Consider the following 21,229-nt stretch of genomic DNA (forward strand, 5'->3'; position numbering starts at 1 on the left):
CGTGATGGCTTTAACTAAAAAAAATTAGAAGTCGTTAACTTTAACGGTCAACAGTTAAAGCTAATGGTTAAAAGAACTTTTTGATGCATTTTATAATTTTTTAATGATTTTTACAAAATTTACAATTTTTTTATGATTTTTTTACAATTTTTATATTTTTTCTAATTTTTAATAAATTTTATTTTTATTAAAATTTCATAATTTTTATAATTTTTATTGATTTTTATAGTTAATGGTCATAGGATCATTTTAATTCATTTTGACAGTTTAAGTAACTAATTAAGTGCAAAAAAAAAAGTAAAAATTAAAATTTTAAAAGAATTTGAAGACATTTGTTATACATTTTTAAAATTCAAATACTCAATTAAATATAAAAAAATGGTTTATTTTTTAATTGGAGGACTTTCGAAATAAAATTTAAACTCAAACAAAGAAGGAATGAGACATAGATTAAAAGTGAAAGTGTTATGCTGGTTAAAAACAAATATATAGTTCCATTCATTCACGTCTTCCGCTGCGTAATGAGGAATCAGCAGCAATCGCCATAACTTAAATTGGAAGAATTATTTGGTGATATAATAGAGAAAATAATATATGATGATGAAAATTGCAGATATCAAAATTTTCTTACAATCTGAAGCAAAGACACAAACTCTTGCTTCCAGATTCCATGGAAAACTTTATTATTTCATTCTACTTAAAACATTGTCGTCCTAAAATAGTTTAGAAATTCTTAAGCAACTTTCGTACCTGTTCCAACGTAACGAAAAGCACCACCGTGAACGGCCCTTGTCTGGAGATGGTAGGTATAAACCCTTTATACAAAGCCATCGGCCCTTCCGCCTTCACTGTTTTCATAGCACAATCCAAAGCTCCGGTATACGGTGGCCTTTGCCCAGGCACCACCTTCATGTTCATTACCCTTGTCTTGATTACGTCAACGGGATTCGATACCACCGCCGCCACAAATCCAGCCGAGAAACTCGCCACCACGTGTGTACAGAGCCCATCTTTCATCCACCCTTTTGCCAAAATCGTTTCTTTGATTTGATCGTAGGAAGCCAACTGCGACGCCGTCACCAGCATGGCTCGGTTCACCGTCATCGATGAGCCACGCCACAAGGAAGTAATGCCTTCTTGTTTGGTCATGCGAGCGAGGGCGTCAACGACGCTGGTGTAGTTACGGCGTTGAGATAAAGGGAGGCGTCCGTCAGCTTGCATACGAACCATTGCAACATCGGCTGGGTTCCCGACGGCAGCGCCGATACCCCCGGCTATTAACCCAGCGAGGATTTTGCTGGCGAGAGGCATGGTATTCGTTTCCTTATCGGTCCATTTATGCTTCAGGATGTCATAGATTCCCATCCGGGTGGTGGAATAAAGGGTCTGGCGGAGTACGGTGGCGGAAACACCTGAGAAAAGAGCTCTGAAGCCTTCGGTTTTAAAGATCCGAATCCCAGTAGCCACAGGTCCAACACGCGCCGCCGTGGCTTGTCTGAGGCGTACAGTAGAGGAGGGGGTGCTGTTGGTCTGGAAAGCTAAAGAAGGGCGGAGATTTTGAGCAGCCGCGGTAGGGCCCTGGGCTTCACCTTGAAGCTGCATTCGAACTTTGATTAAATCCAGTGGGTGGGTTGAACAACCGGCGACAATTGATGCAATGCCTCCTTCAATGAAACCTTTGACTCCTCCCATTTTTTTAAAAAATTCTCTCAAAAACAAAAATCTAAAAACTTTCAAAGAATGAACAAAATTGATCAAGAAAAAAAAATAAAGGACTGAAATATAACTAAAGACTCCAAATGGAATTAGGGTTCATATCACTAGAAACCAGGAAATGGGAATGAAGATCAAATGCTAATGAACAAGAGTGAGGAACGGTAGGCCTTTGAGACATATGCTGGGGAGATTTACAAGCTTCTTTTTTTGGTAAATATAGCAAAGCAAATGTATGGATGATTTATTTGCCATATGAGGGAATGAGTATTTATAGCAGCGCACGAGCTTGGTCGCGTGGGGGATTCACCCAATGCCAATTCTTCATCGCTTAATCAATAGTGGTTTTTTTTTTCCTTTAATTTTGCTTTCCATCCTTTGTTTATAGTTCAATAATTAAATCCAATAAATAAGACTGTCAAAATAATTTTATTAAATTGGAATATTTATTATTTTTAATATTTTTAAATTTAAAAAAATTATTTATGTGACCAATAATTACATAAGTGGAAAACAAAATAAACAAATAAAAATGTTCAATCTAGAGCTACAAGGTTTCCAGTTTTGAATATGGAGTTATAAAGTTCCTTAATAATATTTTGAGAGAAAAAGAGGGGAAGTTGGTAGGTTTTTTTTTTCTTACATAACTTTTTAAGAAATTTTAAATTGACCACCTCTGTAAAAAAAATTTAAAATGTCATATGATAAAAAGAAATTTAAAATTCTATTACAGTAGCATCCATTCAACTTGAATTATTAAATCAAAATAGTAGAGAGATTAAAATATTGAAATTAAAAGTAAATAAATTAAATTTTAAGTATAAAATAAGTATAGGAATTGGGAAAATTCTTTATTTAACGTAGGCTCAAGCCTGCCATAAGTCTACTAGGTACAGGTGGGTCCGAGGACAAAACAAGAAGTTTCGTTTAAAATTGATGGACTATGTGACCATGGTGGTGTTGAGCTGAGTTTAGGATGTGCGAAATCATTGTTTTTAGATTAATTTTTTAAGTTTGGGTCGAGTTTGATTTTAAAAATAATTTTACTTTTTTTCTTAATCAAGTTTAATTTAATTTAAGAAAGGTAATTTTACGTCTGATCTAACTCATTTATATTTGATTTTTTTTAAAAATATAATACACTAAATGCACTAAAAAAAGGCTAAAATAAAAATTTTCTAACACATTAAAAATATTAATATTAAAAACCACTACCATAAATATATTAAATATTTTATTATATTAAAAAATAAATAAAATAAATGTTTTATTGTATTAAATATAATAATATTTAAAATTTTATATTTTGGGTTGGGTTATTTCGTTGGGTAAATTTTTTTGGTACTGGGATTAATTGTTATTGGGTTAGTGATTTAGAATAAATATAAATATAATTATTATTTAACATATATAATTAATATAATTATTTTTATAATATAATATTCGGGCTAGGCTCAGGCCAAAAATCTTGCTCAAGGCCTGACCCATATAAAAAATGGATCTTAAATTTTACTCAACTCCATTTTTTAGGTCTCATATTTTGTCCAAACCCTCTCATTTTTTGGGCGAGATTTTGGACCTAGGTTGGTGGCCCAACCCATGAGTAAGTCTAGTATGAACCGTTTTCATTTTTGGTTTTTTATATATACACACGTATATGCCTTGCAAATATTTTTCTGGTATTGTTGATTTATATTTATTGTATTAATGTTGGTAAAAGTACAACCTTTGTAGTAGGAGTTGGATTGCATTTTGCTCATCTACTTAAAAAATGGGATTGCATTTTGCTCATCTACTTAAAAAATGGGCAATTAGTCCATGTACATCAGATCAAATAATAAACTAATCATTCTATTAAAAATTTCATCTATTCCTACTGTTAAAAACTAGTCCCTATGCATCGAAATAAGGTACACGTGGCATGCGGTATTTAACAATGGAAATTGATGAAAAATTTAACAAAAAGGATCAATTTGCTTTTTGATCTAATGTACAGGGACTCATTTTGTAACAACCCAGTTTCCAATGGTGTCGAAAAATGAGGTTTTGAGACCTTATTTCCACAAATCTACGGAATTGTTATAAAAATATATTGAAACTCGGTTAAGCAATTTAGCCAAAAAATTGATTAATTAAGGCTCGGGGACTAAATTATAAAATTCCAATCACTATACAGAGTTTTAATTAAAAAAAAGGCTTGAGAACCTAGATAACAATTATCTAAGGGACTAAAATGATTAGTAAACCAATTTGAAATAGATGTTAGTGGAATGTGACAATGGATTTTGTAACACCCCAAAAATCAGGTTAGAAGAAAATGGATTTTGAAATCAAAAGTGGTCATCCCTTATTTTTGAGTTTAGTCTTTGGAAATTTTTGTTAAGGAAATTGTTCTGGTTCAGTGGTTAAGTATTCTAGTTCTGTGTGTGAGGTTCTGGGTTAGAATCCTATTTCTGGAAATTTGGTTATTTTGCTTAAACCCTTACTCTGGAATTGTGGTTTATAAGTTAATTGTGTGCAATTAATATAAAAAATGAGCCTATTGGTTAAGTGCTAAGGCCTTAGCTCACCCTTTGGTCTTATGTTCAAGTCTCAGTAAAAGTTATGGAGATGTTTTTATTGAATTGCCTTATGGGATAGTTTATTTTAGTTAAAATTTCCCCAAAACAAAAACTTCCTTTACTGTTCATGATTCTCATTTTGTTTTTTATTTTATTTTATTTTCTAACGTTACTTTTGGCTTCTTTCTGTACTGTTTCAAGTTTATTTCTTTTTGCTATGTTACATTACGTTGATTATATACGAGATATGACTTCTCATTTTAGTTTAATTCGCTTGCTGGTAAGTTTGATTTAAGTTCTGGTGTCGAAAGTTCTTCAACGTAACTTCGATTTTAGAATGTTAGTTTTTAGCGATTTGACTGTGAGTTAACTTTTTGTTGGACAATTGCTTGTTTTTTAGAGACGAGAAATCATCTTTGTTGCTCCTACATCGAGTCCGTATTAGGTGGGTGCCAAAACCCCTTTTTTTACATTTTTAGTCGTTGAGAAACGAGACTGTCGATGCCACACAGCCAAGGACATGGGCATGTGCCCAGGCCGTGTGAGTCACACGGGTAAGGACATGGGTGTGTGCCCAAGCCGTGTGATCCTCACGGGTAAGGACATAGATGTGTGCCCAGGCCATGTGAGCCACATGGGCAAGGACATGTGCATGTGTTCAGGTCGTGTAACTCACTATTTATGTTTTAGAACCACACGGTCAGGGACATGGGCGTGTGCCCAGGTTGTATGAGCCACACGAGCAAGGACATGGGCGTATGGCCAGGCTGTGTGGCATATGAATAGGATCCAAATCTTATTTTAGAGGCCATGAGTGTTGCCCAACACAAGCACTGACCTCCACAATGTATTTATGATCTAAATTTATTCGTAAGAGGACTATCTGATGCTCTAAGACTGATATATGGATGATATATGTGGTATCTGAACAAGTTAGACTGATGATGAACAACTTGTGATCTGTACGTGTATCTGTTATGTTTCAACCTAAGTGAGTAAGATCCATCAGAACGTAATGTGCTATCGTCAATGTGTGTGAATTATCAGGTACGATTCGTATTCTATTAAGTTTGTTGGTACGCCTTTGCGTTACTCTGTTGATCAAGAATATGCGATATCTGAACATGTTAGACAGATTGTTGCTGATTCTGTTTTATAATCATACACGTGACTTCATGAAAAATCTGATATGACCTGTTATGGTTCAAAAAGTCTATTTTACAAAACATGGATTCTCATGGTTACTGATTTTGTTATTGAAAGACAATGCTCATTAGTCTAATTCTACATATGCATGCCATGATACAATGCATGAGACTTTGGGTTGATATTAAAGGAGGAAGTTTGTACTTGCAGTTAATGATCTACGTAATTAGTGGCTTGATCACATATATTTGATTAGTAGTTTAACTGCATATTGATAAGCCATCATTGTCGAGCAACCAGAGGTGGCGGGTCATTGTTGCCGGGCAACCTGGGATGACTTTATTAGTGTGTTATGGATGGATGAGTTCGGGGGAGAACTCTATTTTGGTGTGTAACAAAGTTTGAAAATACTGTTTCTGATAAATCTGCATTCTGATTTGTTTGAAAAATACTGCATTTGCATAAACATACATGCTCTATTTTGCTATATTCTATTATGTTCTGCCCTATTCTGTTCTACTTTGTTCCATCCTACTCTGCGCGCCATTCTATTCTGTTTTATTTTGTTCTACTCTGCTCTGTACCATTTAGTTTTGTTCTACTATATTATGTTTTTCTTTGTTCCGTTGTACTACCTTTGATTAAATCTCTGTAAGACTCTAGAATTGTTCGTACTAGTTATACAACTACTCTTAAGTTCTTTGCGTTGCTACAAATTTTGTAGTATGCTTTGCCTATTTGTATTGAGTCTGGTTATACGCAGTGATTGGTAACTCGCCCTTTGTCTTACCTTTATCTGTTCAAGAAAACATCAGTTTTAGGGTTAGACGATGTACGAGAGTTTAGATTTCTTGCACTGTAATAAACGTGATTTGATCTTTTGGGTTTGTAAATTGTCTTTGGGTTTGCCTAGTTTTCCTTTTGATAATCTCGTCCGTATTAGTCAATTTCTAACATGAAACTATAAAATCACTTAAACCGACAAAAATGAATTTCTGGTTTTCAAAGTTAAAATCTCGAAAAGAAATAAGTTTTCAATGCATTGGTGTAACTCATCCAAGTTCGACCCTAAACTTCTAGGCCTAGTTTGGGGTGTTACAGATTTCACTTAAACTAAATTAATAGCTAATAATGAATTAATTAATGACTTAATTAAAATAAAGTAAGGTTAATAAACCATTAATCTACATATATATAACAAAATTTGTGGAAGATGATAAAAGCTCATCTTCTTCCCAAAAGTTGACCGTCCATTAAAGGTGAAAAAGAAAGGAAACACCATTTTTTAGTTAACATTCGACCACCAATTGTAAGTAAGTCCCTAAGTTACTTTTTTTAGTTTTATAGATTTGTGATCATGTAAGCTTAATTTAGATAGTCCATGTATCAATTTGTTTAATTGTTGAAATTTTGATAAGCTGTCATTATTGAGAAATTGAAGAATTAGGCTTGAAATTGATATAAATTAAGCTTAGATTATGAAAAGGACTAAATTGTAAAGTTTAATAAGCGTAGTTGTTAATTTTGTTACGTTAGAGACCAAATTGAATAAAATGAAAATCTATTATGAAATTATGGTAGGAATAGAAAGTATAGGGTCTCTAAATAAATGTGAAATCGGATTTTAATCCAAAGGTATATATCAAATGTTACACTTGTCCCAAATGTAGGGACTAAATTAAATAAAATGCAAAATATGCTTGACTTTGTATTCAAATGTGAATTGGATAACAATTGATATTGCTTATCTATTGTATGATTGTACGTAGCTAAAGACGACGTTAAATCGTCAAGAGGAAAAGGAAAAAAAGAGTTGTCGACGAGTGACGCGAGATTTCGATTTGTACCTTTATGATTCGGGATCGATTTATTTTCTTGCATATAAATGTTAATTATATGGTTGAGTATCGAGGTGAGTATATAATGGTCGTATGAATTGATTCGTTAAGATTGATATGGAATATCGAGATAGTAGAAATTAAAATCCAATAAATAACACGGTCAAAATAATTTTATTAAATTAGAATATTTATTATTTTTAAATTAAAAAAATTATTTATGTGACCAATAATTACATAAGTGGAAAGCAAAATAAACAAATAAAAATGTTCAATCTAGAGCTGCAAAGTTTCCGATTTTGAATATGGAGTTATAAGGTTCCTAAATCTAAATCATAGATTATAAAGTTGTTGAATAATATTTTTAGAGAAAGAGTGAAAGTTGGTAGTTTTTTTTTCTTACATAACTTTTTAAGAAATTTTAAATTGACCACCTCAGTAATTTTTTAATTAAAAAATGTCACATAATAATTTATTTTTTAAAATTCTATCACAGTCGTATCCATTGAACTTTAACTATTAAATCAAAATAATAGAGAGATTAAACTCTTAAAATTAAAAATAGATAGATTAAATTTTAAGTATGATGTAACAGTCCGATTTTGACCCTAATTGAAATAGTGGTTTCGGGACCACAAATTCGAGTCTGAAAAATATTTTAATATTATTTTATGTGTTAATTATGTGTGAATTTACATGTGTGAAAGTTTCGTGAAATAATTTTATTGTTTGTGTGTTTAATTTGAGAAAATGGCTTAATTGCGTAAAGTGAAAATTCGAGGGTTAAATATGAAAGTGCTTAATTGTTGTTGTCTTTATAAAATGGAGGTTTTATGTGGCAATTAGGCCATTTTAATGATAGTGGGCGGCAATGGTCAAAAGTAGCCTAAAATTATATGTTTTATATATTTATTATTATAGGTTAATTTAATAAAACAATAAAATGTTAATATATGTTAAAATAAAACAAAAATAAGCCATTATCATCATCTTTTTACACCGAAACTAAAGAAAGAAAAAGAGAAGAAAGCTTGGCTAGGTTTCGGCACTTGTTCATCTTGATTAAGGTTAGTTTTTGTTTCGATTTTTGATAATTTTTACGTTTTTAAGATCGTTGCTTCATGTTCTTCAAAACCCATGCTTCATTTTTGTGAATTGATGATGATTTTGAAATGTGTCATTGATGAATGTTTGAGTTTTATGATATTAGTTTATGAAATATGAAATATATGTGTTAGATTAACATGTTTTGTCTTTGAATTTTTGGTGAATTTGAGTAATTAGGGCAAAATTGTGAAAATAAATTTTTAGGGACTAAAATGCGAAATAAATGAAACGTGTGGACTTGTATGAAGACTATGAACATTCGGCCCTAGCATGATGTGTGCAAATTTTGTGTATTTTGTGTTTTATGCAATAGGGACTAAATTGCAAAAAGTGTAAAATGACGGGGTAAAATGGTAATTTATCCATTTATGTGTTTTTGGATAAAATTGAATGATTTGATGATTAAAAGGGTTAAATTTGAATATGTTTAGATCGAGAACCGAAGAAAACGGAATTAGATCTGGAGAAGTCAAAAGTAGTCGATTAGTTGATTTCATCCATTGATATCTGAGGTAAGTCAATAAGCATTTAAATGTTGTTGAATTCAAGAATATATAAATGATATGTGATAAATTGAATTATTTGATTTGTTATATACCTTGGCCGAATGTGAATGTTGAGATAGAGATTTTGTTTCGAGTTTGATTCGATCGATAATCATTGTCTGAAAGCCCCGTACGAACCCTAGGAATAGATAGGATACTTATGTTATGAGATAGGATTTTCGATATGTGTTTTCGTGTAAGACTACGTCTGGGACGTTGCCATCGATTTGTGTGTATGTGTAAGACCCTGTCTAGGACAGTGGCATCGATATGTGATTACATGTAAGACCACGTCTGGGACGTTGGCATTGTACGAGTGTTCTAACTATCCGCGTATCCTTTTTAATTCCGAACGGTTCAACGAGCAATGTTAAGTGAAGACTAAATGAGAAATCGAATTAAAAGCGCTCAGGTATGTACTTATATCAAGTTATGAAAATAAGGTAAGTTAGTTATTAAGTTGATTATATAAATGTTAAAGTTATAAATGTGAACTATGTGTATACATATGTGGTTGTGTATATTTGACCAAAAGTAGTATATGTGATTTTAATATTGAGATTTGAGTAAGTTCATGTTTATGTGTACAATTAGCCATATGGTATGTGTGTGATAGATCTAAATGATAACCTTGCACTAGAGAATATGTATATTCAGTTTTGGTTAACTTAGTGATAATGTATATTTTTGCTTATGACTTACTAAGCTCAAAATAGCTTACTGTGTGTGTTTGTATTCGTTTAACTTTGTTTTATAAATTTTTGAGGTCATTACGAACTCAGGGATCGTCAGCAAAGCCGATCACACTATCGACATTTTCTTTCGGTATTTTACTAAGTTGTTTTCAAGTATATGGCATGTATAGCATAGTCGAAACGTTGATTTGGGTACAAATATTTATATGTAATTAATAGTCATGCGAAAATGGCTTTTCTCTTTTTGTTTGAGTTTGGTATTGATGCATATGGTAAAATGATTAAAAATGGAGCTTTTGCTTATTCATATTTGGATGTGGTTTAAGTTTATATTAGGTATATAATTGTTATGCATATGGTGTTGGATAGATTCGGTTATGAGATAAACTAAATACCAAATTTATATATATATTAGATGATATATATTAAGTTGAATGTGTGTGTGGATTGGTATTAGTAAGTATGTCATAATTGTATGGAGTGACTGGTTTTGGTATTATATAGGTTCGGTTATGGTATATAGGTAAAGAGTTAAGTTTGGTCTTTATGCTTTTGATAAATTGGCTTGAAATGATATTGTTAATTATGTATATTCAGCTATGGTATGAGTTCTTGATTATGTGCTTATTGAAATCGGTTTTAATAAAGTGGCCTTAGTTTATTCTATATGAAACATAGTAGCTATGTTTATGTTTGTATGTATGATCTCGGTCAAGATAAGTTTATGTTTAATTTGTTTAATATGTTTTGATAATGAGTGATAAATTTAGTCATGATTTATGGTAAGTATAAGTCTTATAGTGCAGTCTTGAAAATGTTAAGTCATTAGCTAAGTTATTTGATAAGTAATAGTTGGTATATATATTCAGCCTTATGGGTTGTTACAAAATTTGGCTATAATGTGCTTGTGTATTTGGATATGTGATGTATTAAAATGGTTAAATTTATGGATTGGTTATGTTGCATATTTGGATATACTATTTGATTAAATTAGGTTCGGTCATAGTATTATATAAATGTACTATTGAGTGAATAATTTATATGCAATGACCGAATATGCTTATGTTAACTATGTAGTGATTATGAAAAATGGATGGTTGAATATGCCTAGATTATTTGAGTTTGGTTGTGATGGTAAATTATGCAACTTTGTTTTGTTTTGAATGGTTCAGTATAGATAATTAGAATTGACTATTAAGCATATAAATTTGGTATACTATGAATTGTACGGGTGATTTTAAATGTTTAATGTGACCATAGTGCTTGGCGCATGACATAGTGATAGCAAAAGTATATACGGCCATATTATAATGTTGCTTAGGTGATTAAACTTTTTTAAGCTGTATTCATACTACTTCGAATTTGACAAGTATGGAACATGTTCTATTGTTTAGATATAAGTTCGAATTGAATAAATTAATAATTTTGAATAGTGATGATTTGTATATTATGATTAGCAATATAATTGATATGTGAATATTTAAGTTTGATAATGTTATAAAAGTATAGTTATCCTTTGGTGCATAAAGAGTGTTTAATGATTGTGATAAATCATACTACATCCGGTAATGCCTTGTAACCCTAATCTAGTGACGGATACAGTTTATGGGTGTTACGTATGAAATGAGTATAGGGGTTGGGAAAAAATTAGACCTTTATTTATTTATTTAATGTATGCTCAAGCCTACCACGAGTCTACCGGGTATAGTTGGGTCTGGGGACCAAACAAGAAGTTTCATTTAAAATTGAAATGTAAGGACTAAGTGATCATGGTGGAGCCGAGGTTGGGCCAATCCAATCTATTTAGATCATTTCTTTAAGTTAAAATAAGCTTACTTTTTATTTTGTCTAAATCAAGTTCAATTTAAGAAATATAAATCTAAGTCTGACCCAACCCATTTATATTTGATTTTTTTAGATTAGTTTTTTATTTGAAAATATAAAACACTAAATGTACTAAAAAGACAAATAAAAGTTTTCTAACACATTAAAAATATTAATATTAAAAACATTACCATAAATATACTAAATATTTTATTATATGAAAGAAAAAATAAATAAATAACATAAAATATTTTATTGTATTAAATATAATATTTAAAATTTTATATTTTAGGTTGGGTTATCTAGTTGGGTAATTTTATTTTGGTTTTGGGTAATGGGTTTAATTGTTATTGAGTTAGTGATTTAATATAAATATATATAATTATTATTTAACATATATAATTAATATAATTGTTTTTATAATATAATATATTTGGGTCAAGCTCGAGCCAAAAATCTTGTCCAAGGCCCGACCCATATAGAAAATGGGCCTTAATTTTTTTCCAAGTCCATTTTTTAGGTCTCAGGGATAGGGTTGTGATCGACAGTGTTGCCTCGGGTCAATGAGGAATGTGGACAATGTGTTCACAGAGGAAGGGAAACTGAAGGGAGAGAGAGGGGTTACAAGAGGTTGGGTGGTAAAGAAAAGAGGAGATCGGGGGAGAAGAGAGACGGCGAATGGCGGCGTGATGGGAATAGTGGTCAAGTCTGGAAGGAAAAAAGAGAGAAGGGGGATCGGGGAAAGGTAGAGAGTTGTTGGCACAGGTAGATCGACAAAGAAGAAGTGGTGGTTGAGTGAAGGAGAAAGGGGGAGGTTTGTAGTTGCATGGTGGTCGGATCGATGAGGGGAGTTACATAACAGTAGCTAGGGTTTTGGGAAGGGGATGAACCACTGTGGGGGTAGGAAAAGAAAGGAAGAGTAGTGGCTAGGTAAAACAAATGAAAAGGAAATGTGAAAACCCTAGGGTGAAAACAAAGGCATGGTTATGTAAAGGCTCGTGTTGGGCCATACTGCTGTGTCACATGCCCATGTGTACCCTTCCAAGCTGTGTGTCCATTTAAAATCCAAAAATAAAAATTATCCAAGTTTCACACGACCTTAGACACACTTGTGTGTCCAGGTCATGTGGTCACTTTTATCCCGTGTGAAGCTTCGAAATAAAAATAAAAATACACCCAATATGCACACGGCCTAGGACACACCCGTGTGTCCAAACCGTGCAACTCACACGGTCGTGTGTCAGGCCGGGTGTGATGATCCTTTACTGCTCCCACACCCGTGTGAGAGGCTTTGTAGGTCACACGGTCTACCATAAGCCCGTGTGCTAGGCCGTGTGTCACACGCAACCATGTCTCTGAACCTTGTAACTCTCTATTGTCGTGTATGTCGAAATAAAATTGGAAAAAATAGCTCCAATATCCACACAGCCTAGGATACGCCCGTGTGTCCAAACCGTGTGTCCCACATAGTCGTGTCTCCCGGTTGTGTGACCCTTTTTTTTAATTTTTTTAAGTAATAAAAATAAAAATGAATGTAATTCTTTTGAAGTTTTTTTTTCAAGAAAGTAAAATAAATAATACAAAAATACTCGGGTTGCCTCCCGAGAAGCGCTTATTTAGAGTCTAAGCTCAACTTTCATTTTTAAGCTCAGTATTTAAAGTGGATCTTGGGGCTGGAGCTCTTCTTTCTCGATATCATTTTTACCACCAAAATAAGGTTTGAGATGAACACTGTTTATCTTAAACGTGTTGAATTCAGAATGTGTTACCTCAACTGTACCATATGGAAAAATGATTTTTACCGCAAATGGGTTAGACCCTCTTAACTTAAATTCTGAAGGAAAAATTCATGGATTCGATTTGTCTAATAGTACTTTGTCCCCAACTTTGAATTGGTTCATTCTTTTTTACATGCACATCATGGTGTTGCTTTGTTATTTCATTTGCTTTCTTGGTTTCTCATCAACCTTTGTTCGCCATTCATCTAGTTCGTCAAGCTGCACCATTCACTCTTCACTTGTCCTTCGAGTTCTATCACTTTGAATAAAATATGGCTCCAACACCTTTTCATGAGGGATTTCCTGCAAAGAACATTGAGCCACGTGATTACTAACATTAACAGAACAATTAGAGCCATCTCGCTCATTAGGGACTCACAAAATCACATGCTTGAATAGTAATATTTTCATCACCTACACGAAGCACAAGTTCACCAGTACTCACATCAATAACAGTTCTAGCAAAGGCTAAAAAGGGTCGACCTAAGATCATAGGTACCTCAATATCCTCATTCATGTGCAATACCACAAAATCAACAGGGAATATGAATTTATTGACTTTCACAAGTACATCCTCAATAATACCCCTAGGATATCTAATTGATCTATCCGCTAATTGAATACTCATCTTAATGGATTTAGATTCCCCAAGACCAAGTTTTTTGAACATCTTATAAGGCATGACATTTATACTAGCCCCCAAATCAGCCAAAACTTTTTCAACATTTAAACTACCAATAAGACAAGGAATAGTAAAACTCCCTGGATCTTTAAGTTTGTTGGGTAGTTTGTTTTGGAGAATTGTCGAGTAAACTGCATTGAGCTCCATAGTCGACAAGTCATCTAACTTCCTTTTATTAATAGCTTCTTTAAGAATTTTACATACTTTGGCATCCGCGAAAGGGTTTCAACAAACAGTAAGTTTGTAACGCCCCAAAATTTTAATTTTGGGTATTGTGAATGTGGAATACACACATCTGTCAGCTTTAGTGGTTATGTGTTTTTGGAGTGTTTGGGCTTGGGCAAATTTTGGTATTTTTATGAATAAGCCCTATCTTTGGTCAGTAGGCTTTTAAGTAAAAGTTGGAAAATAATTAACAGAATGGGTCTGCTGGTCTGGTGGATAAGTGGAGTGTTGATGTGAGGGAGGTCATGGGTTCAAATCTTTGGGATGACAAAAGTTGTATTTTTGCTTCTATTTTCGACAAGAGCTGTACTGAATTGGGTTTCTGAGTGGTGGATGTGTAGTGGGAAGTGAGGGAGCGATTTTAGGAGTGAATTAGGGGATTATGGGGGAGAATATCCAAAATATGATCACTTTTTCCTTTTTCAAAAAAAAGACACTACACCAAAACAGGCTTTTAGCGGCGTTTTTAGTGGCGTTTGTACAAAAAACGCCGCTAAAAATTGAGCATTAGCGGCGCTTTCCAAAAAAGGCCGCTAAAGATCGAGCATTAGGGAAGCGCCGCTAAAAATGATCATTAGCTCGTTTTCTGACCTTTAGGGATTTTAGCGGCGTTTTTTAAAAAGCGCTGCTAATGCCCTGGTCTTTAGCGGCGTTTTTGGAGAAGCGCCACTAATGCTCAGAGATTTAGCGGCGTTGTTGAAAAATCGCTGCTAATGCTCAGAGCTTTAGCGGCGTTTTTGGAGAAGCGTCGCTAATGCTCAGAGCTTTAGCGGCGTTTTTGGAAAAGCCCCACTAATGCTAAGATCTTTAGCGGCGTTTTTGGAAAAGCGCCACTAATGCTCAGATCTTTAGCGGCGTTTTTGGAAAAGCGCCGCTAAAATATTTTATCTGATTATTTACTATTTAATTTGTTTATAAATTAATTAAAATTCAATTTATTTTTAATTGAATATTTTTTAAAAATGGATAAATTTGAAATAATGACACGTAGAAATAATTTGAAATAAATAACTTAGAAAAATATTTGTTAAAAATGAAAAAATTAAAATACTATTATTTAAAATAATTTTAAAAATTTTTAGGTACATAATTGATTGATTTTTAATTTATATATTAAATAATTTCATATATAATTGTAAAAGATACGATAGTATTAATTTTAAAATATTTAATTAATTATCATTATAGTTTAGGGTTTAATATATATGGTTTAGGGTATATGGTTAATTTAGAATTTAAGGCCGGTTTAGGAGTTACAATTTTAACGTTTATAGATTATGGAATTAGGGATTATAGATTAGGGATTCTAGTTTAAGGGTTGTGATTTAGGGGTTAGGGGTTAGAGGTTAAGAGTTAGGGATTTAAGGTTTATGGATTTAGTGTCAAGTTAGGCTTTAGGGTTTAGACTAATCAGTATGTTTTAATTTATATTAAATAAGATTTAGGGGTTAGAGGTTAGGGATTTGGGTTAGGGTTTAGGGTTTAGATAAATTAGTGTTTTTAAATTTATATATTAAATAAGGTTTAGGGGTTAGTAGTTAGGGTTAGGGGTTAGAGGTTAAGAGTTGTGATTTAAGGTTTAGAGACTAGGGTCAGGTTAGGGTTTAAGGTTTAGATTGATTAGTATTTTTTAACTTATATATTAATTAAGTTCTTATATAATTGTAAAAGAGGGGTTAGGGGTTAGAGGTTAAGGATTAGGGGTTAGGGGTTATGGATAGGTAACTATCTATTTTTGATAGGACCAAATTATAACAAATAAAAATGAAATACAAAAACTAAAATCATTCCACATCGAACATCTAGCAAAATAGTTATATTTTAGTTAGGAAGAAATATCTCTAATAAAATGGAGATTAGATCGAAAATTAATCATATAAAATCACGATTAATGTCTTAATCTTTAATAGAAATTTGATATGTGAGAGATTAATTGCTTACATTGGATAATTCTAACTTAATAATTAATTACAGCCATTTAATATTTTTTTTGTTATTAAAAATTATTATATTTATTTTGAGAGTACTTAGTTTTTTTATAAAAATTTAATTTAAAAAAATAAGAAATATTTTATAAAATGACTTAACTAATAATTTTAACAGATAAAATAAAAGATTTTTAGTAGAGCAAATAACTCGTTTTGTTTAAAATAAAATAATTTTTTAATAGATAAAAAAAATAGCGGCGTTTGCAAAAATCATTTTAAAATGACGCCATTTTACCCCAAATTCCCCCCCCCCCCGTGAAATCCCTAATCTTCCCATGGCCATACCCGTTCCCTTTCTATTCAGCAAGTCCTTTCTCCTATTACCCTTTCCCCTCTCCCTTTCTCTCTTTCCTCTTCACCTAACCTTATCAAAGGAACCCAGCTTTCCATCTCGCTACCAGACGACGATGTTTTGAACTCCTTCTTCACTGTTTTCTCTACTTCCCCTTCTTCTCCTGCTCTCCAATGGCTATCCCCGCCGCAAACGTTTAATAAAAAACACCCTTTTGGTTATACCCAATACCAGTATATCCACGCACGTTATGTCTTTTTAATTTGTAACCAAGACTATCAAGGTCCCTGAAGGCTTCGATTATGAGCTTTACAATAGGAACGACATCAACAGGATTTTGGGTCCTAAGGATTCTTCTATCTCTTTCAAGGATTCTGCTTGTAGGTGCTTTGGGTACATGGCTTCCACGAAGAAATACATCTATACCATTGATGATGGCTGCTTTGTAAGCTCAACCCTCGTCTCTTCTCTCTTCTATTTTTTTTGAATTTTGGGTTTAGGTGGATTTCTCCGAAAACAGTCTTCATTTTAAAGATCTGGGTTTGATCCAACTTTTTTAATACTGTTTTACTTTTGTTTTTAAGTCTCGTGTAGAGCTTCACAGGAGACCTTGTATATGACACTTGTTTAATATATTGCTAATTAGTTTAAATTCTTGGTAGATCCCAAAAGATGTAAATTATGTATGATCGCAATCAACTTACTTTTGCTGAATAAAAATGTCGCAAGTTAAAAGTTGTTTATGTTGCCTCTGTTTTCTTCGATATATATAACTTCCGTTCCCTTCTTGAGTCTGTATGGACTTTATAGTTCAGAATTTGTGTGTTAAGAATTCAGTTATTCTCTTGTTTCTAATGTTTGTAGGTTTCTTGTGGTTCTCCTTGTAGCATGCTGCTCATTTGTTGTTATTGGTGGTTTCTTGTTCTTCAACTTTAGGTAATGTATTTGAATATTAATTTACAGATGATTGTGGAAAGTTTATGGTAAATGATATGTCAGCGTAGTGAAGCTTTTTTATGTACAACTTTTGTTGCAAAATCTTTTATGCCTTGATTATATTTCTTAAAAAATTTACCTCTTGATGTATGGATGTTTAGATCTTGACTTTGATTTTGGAATTTTGCATTTTTTTTTGCTCTTTTGGTCACTTTAAAAAGCTGTTTTCTTTAATGTAGTTTCCTATCTTTTATTTGCTATTTGGATCTGCAATTACATAACATCTTTTGATCTGTGTTCCATGTTATGTTTTCAACTCAATTCCTGCTTTGGTTTGTCCAAAATTTAGTCATTTATCCAATTTAATATAAGCCTTAGTTTCCTATCCTAATAATGTTATGAAACATAGTGTTTTCTTCTTTTTTATTGTCTTTCATGTTTAGTTTGTAAATCTTGAAATGTTGGTCGATTTTTGGATGCATATTATGTGTGTCTAATTGCTTTAGAGATGATTTTAGAGCTTATATTGAAGACATATGGTATTTCATTTGGTAAGTTTAAGGGCTAAAACAATAAAAAAAATTAAATGGAGAGCTAAAATAACTTTGTTATAAAATTGGAGGGCCAAAAAAATCATTAGACCAAATAGAAATCATTGTTACTGCAATTATATAATTGGTTTTGATGCAGAACATATATGTTTCAGCAAGTAAATATTTAGGGATGGGATACTTGTATTTTAAGCCTGAAAAGTCATTAATAAGATGAATAAATACTGCTTATAATTTTTGTTCAATTTTTCCTTGAATTTTGGTGAACTCCTTTAGTAATTATTTGGGGCTTGTTATGTTACGAATTGGTATTGAGTAGATATGGATATTCTCTGAGAATTTTTTTTTGCATCATAGCCTTTTTTATAATGTTTGCCTTGTATTTACAAAGATTTTGTATTTTGTTTTCTACCAAGTTTTTTTTTTGGTGCTGCCTAATTTGTCGAACTTCTAGCATTAGTGAAGTTTTTATTCAAATTACTTGTGTGCTATCATAGGTGCTATTGGCTGGGGTTTACAAGGAGCTACGTCAGGCATGGAGGATGCCAAAGATCAAATTGTACAGGAGTCCAAAAATTCCACGCTACCATCTCAAGATGAGGTTGTGTTCTTATCTTGGTTCATTGTGGAATATTTGATTGGTTAAAGATCTTAGCTACATACAGGATTAAAATTTTATTCTCTGGAGTTCTATAGTTGCTTTTGATTTACTTATTTCATTTTATGCTAATACTTGTTCTTGGATTTACTTATTTCATTTTATTTGTATTTTAAGCAGTATCTGATTTTCTGCTGTAACAGAAAAATCCCTTCGTCCCTGGAAGAGAGATACCTCCTGATGCACAAGATCAAATACAGAGATTTTATCACGTTAGCAATCGAATTATTATTTAAGCTTCCTTTATTTGCCTTCTTTTATCATTTTTTTCATGTTGTTTTTAGCTTCGAAGCTTAATTAGCTAAGAATTTGAAACTATTGAGCTTCGTTAAGCTGTGATTAGTTCATCAGGTAGCAGTTAGTTGCTACTTTTGCTAACTCTTTTGCTAACTATTTTTTGCTCAGTACTGAAGCAAAGAGAAGAAGTGTGTATGGAAAATATTCTTATTGCTAGCTTTTTACTTCAGCATGAGTTGTCAGATAATGCCATAGCTGGCTGCATTGAAAATGAAGGTCGTGCCTTTATTTTCAATTGTTTTATTCCTTGTAACTTAGTTTAGCCTGGTGTTAGTTTTCATTTGTATTGGGTAGTTTGACAGTGGTTTTCCATTGTAATGTAGAGGATGCTTTGTCTTTTGGGGATAAAGATATGGTTTCGGTTGATCAGGAAAATGAAAAATTTCAGGACTGTGGGGTTCGTGCTGAGGGACATGAAGGAACCCCTCATGAAGCTCTTATTTTGGCGCTTGGCTATTTGGGTGTACGGGATCTTTTTCTTATTGAGAATGTTTGCACATCTTTGCGATCTGTATTTCAGAATGATCCTCTTTTATGGAGGGATATTCTCATAAATCCGCCACCGAATGAGAAGATTACGGATGATGTTCTTTTACAAAATAACTGGTTGAGACCAAGGTAGCTTGCAATGCTTGAGCCTGGTTGATTGCCAAAGGATTACTGATGAAGGTCTTAAGCGTGTCGTTGAAAATAATCCAAAGCTAATCAAGGTAATTTATTTGCCCATACCCTTATGCTTAAATATGTTGGTTGGTCTTCATTTGGGTTAATCATATTATATCTAATAATTATATAAACTGGAATATGATGGATCATGCATTGATGGTATAGTATGATTTAATATCTTCTTATATTCTAGCAGAGTGAAATTGCTATTTGCTCTCTGATTTTGGTTTTATGTGATGATGATTGTTTCCTATAGATTGATTCAAAGAAATTATCAACAGTTATGAATCTAAATCCTAGCAGTAGTTATATGAACTGGAATATGACTGAATATGCGTATTTCAGCAGAGGGATATTACTATATACTCTTATTTCTTTTATTCATATAGACTAATTGTTTGCTACATGTTACTTCAAAAGAAGCAAATTATAGGCAGGTATAAATCTAAATCCTTGTTCCCTACGGTATAAATCTAAATTATAGGCAGGTATAAATCTAAATTACCTTTTTCATAATAAAGGCATGTAGAAGAGGAGGATTTCAGTTTACTATGCCTGTATGTTTTATGCTCAAGTAACACGTTTAGGTCCAATGCATTTATTGAGTTGCTTAAACTGGAGCTGTGCTGGATTAAATATTTTAGCTTCTATTTTTCTAATATAAGAGACCAATTAACTGTGATTTGTTGTTTTATTTCTTTCTATTTATCTTCACAGTTTCATCGTTGTTCTATTTCTACATATTTTCCTATGTTCTTTCCATATAATTTTCATATTTGTTGTAGTAGAGTGGGTATCAATCCCAATCTTTATCCAATTACAAGATTTAATTTGTAAAAGTTAATAAACATAATTTTATTTTCTTATCTACCTGTATCTGAATGATGTTTTATGAAAATAGCCATGCTTCCAATAATGTGTTAGATGGGCTGAACATGTTTGATGAAACTGATGGTCATTACTTCCACACGGGGTCAAGGGGTCACCACTCGGTGTGGGATTCTCGCCTTTTTAATTATGGAAGTTGGGAAGTATGTACTTCTACCTAAACATTTCTTAATGAATAGCTTGTTTAAAGATTTTGGCTTCCTCCCTTCCAGTTGTAAATATTATTTCTTAATTGTTGCTTTAGGTACTGAGGTATCTACTTTCAAATGCTGGAGGAGTATAAGTTTGATGGGTATAGATTTGATGGTGTGACTTCAATGATGTACAAGATTTCCTTGATTAAGTAAATGTATTATTTATTTGATTAAGAAAATGCATTGTATGTTTTATTACCTTGCATATGTATTATTTATTTTAGTTTTGAGTCTAAATTTTTTTTTTACTTAAGAGTTCTAACTTTTGGATTTTAATTGTGTTATTAATTTATTATTTTAAATTCTAAATTTAAATTTATTAATTTTATATTTAGTTTTAAAGTTAAAATTTTCGTCGAAAATTTAATTTAAATAATATTTTTTATTTATCCTTAAAACATAATATAATATTTATCATAGAAATAAATATTATTTAAAAATTTATTTTTTAAAAGATATGTTTTTAGCAGCGCTTGTGTGAAAAGCGCCACTAAAGGTCTGTTCTATAGCAGCGTTTGTGGGAAAAAGCGCCGCTAAAGGTCTTTATATATAGCAGCGTTTGTGGAACAAGCGCCGCTAAAAGTCTTGATCTATAGCGGCGTTTTGTGAAAAAGCGTTGCTAAAGGTCCTGATCTATAGCGGCGT

The 21,229-nt window shown here is 32.3% G+C and overlaps 2 protein-coding genes across 16 annotated transcripts; one reads left to right on the plus strand and one right to left on the minus strand.

Moving 5' to 3' along the window:
* Positions 1-566: 566 nt before the first annotated feature.
* Positions 567-2,007, minus strand: LOC107950411 (mitochondrial uncoupling protein 5). The gene has a single exon (XM_016885255.2). The coding sequence runs from the start codon at positions 1,690-1,692 to the stop codon at positions 724-726; it is 969 nt and encodes a 322-aa protein (XP_016740744.2). The 5' UTR covers positions 1,693-2,007; the 3' UTR covers positions 567-723.
* Positions 2,008-16,314: 14,307 nt separating this feature from the next.
* LOC107891407 (uncharacterized) lies at positions 16,315-20,782 on the plus strand. Of its 15 annotated transcripts, none has more exons than XR_005911105.1 (8): positions 16,315-16,839; positions 17,259-17,330; positions 18,379-18,482; positions 18,683-18,751; positions 18,945-19,052; positions 19,225-19,546; positions 20,404-20,533; positions 20,635-20,782. XR_005911105.1 is itself a non-coding variant. In XM_041089671.1 (5 exons), the coding sequence occupies exons 1-5, from the start codon at positions 16,792-16,794 to the stop codon at positions 19,388-19,390; spliced, it is 501 nt and encodes a 166-aa protein (XP_040945605.1). In that variant the 5' UTR covers positions 16,354-16,791; the 3' UTR covers positions 19,391-19,882. The 15 variants fall into 15 exon arrangements, 2 of the variants coding, with proteins under 2 accessions (XP_040945605.1, XP_040945604.1); XR_005911107.1 differs by having other exon boundaries at positions 20,427-20,533; XR_005911102.1 differs by having other exon boundaries at positions 16,354-16,839; positions 19,160-19,546.
* Positions 20,783-21,229: the final 447 nt, after the last annotated feature.

The sequence above is a fragment of the Gossypium hirsutum genome, chromosome D03 (genome assembly GCF_007990345.1).
Source record: "Gossypium hirsutum isolate 1008001.06 chromosome D03, Gossypium_hirsutum_v2.1, whole genome shotgun sequence".
Taxonomy (NCBI): domain Eukaryota; kingdom Viridiplantae; phylum Streptophyta; class Magnoliopsida; order Malvales; family Malvaceae; genus Gossypium; species Gossypium hirsutum.

Bases quoted from the DNA above. Each gene is read 5' to 3' on its own strand.
- LOC107950411 (XM_016885255.2), bottom strand. From the start codon at position 1,692: ATGGGAGGAGTCAAAGGTTTCATTGAAGGAGGCATTGCATCAATTGTC.
- LOC107891407 (XM_041089670.1), top strand. From the start codon at position 16,792: ATGGCTTCCACGAAGAAATACATCTATACCATTGATGATGGCTGCTTT. The intron at 16,840-17,281 runs GTAAGCTCAACC...TTCTCCTTGTAG, and splicing joins CCATTGATGATGGCTGCTTT to CATGCTGCTCATTTGTTGTT. The intron at 18,483-18,682 runs GTTGTGTTCTTA...CTGCTGTAACAG, and splicing joins CGCTACCATCTCAAGATGAG to AAAAATCCCTTCGTCCCTGG.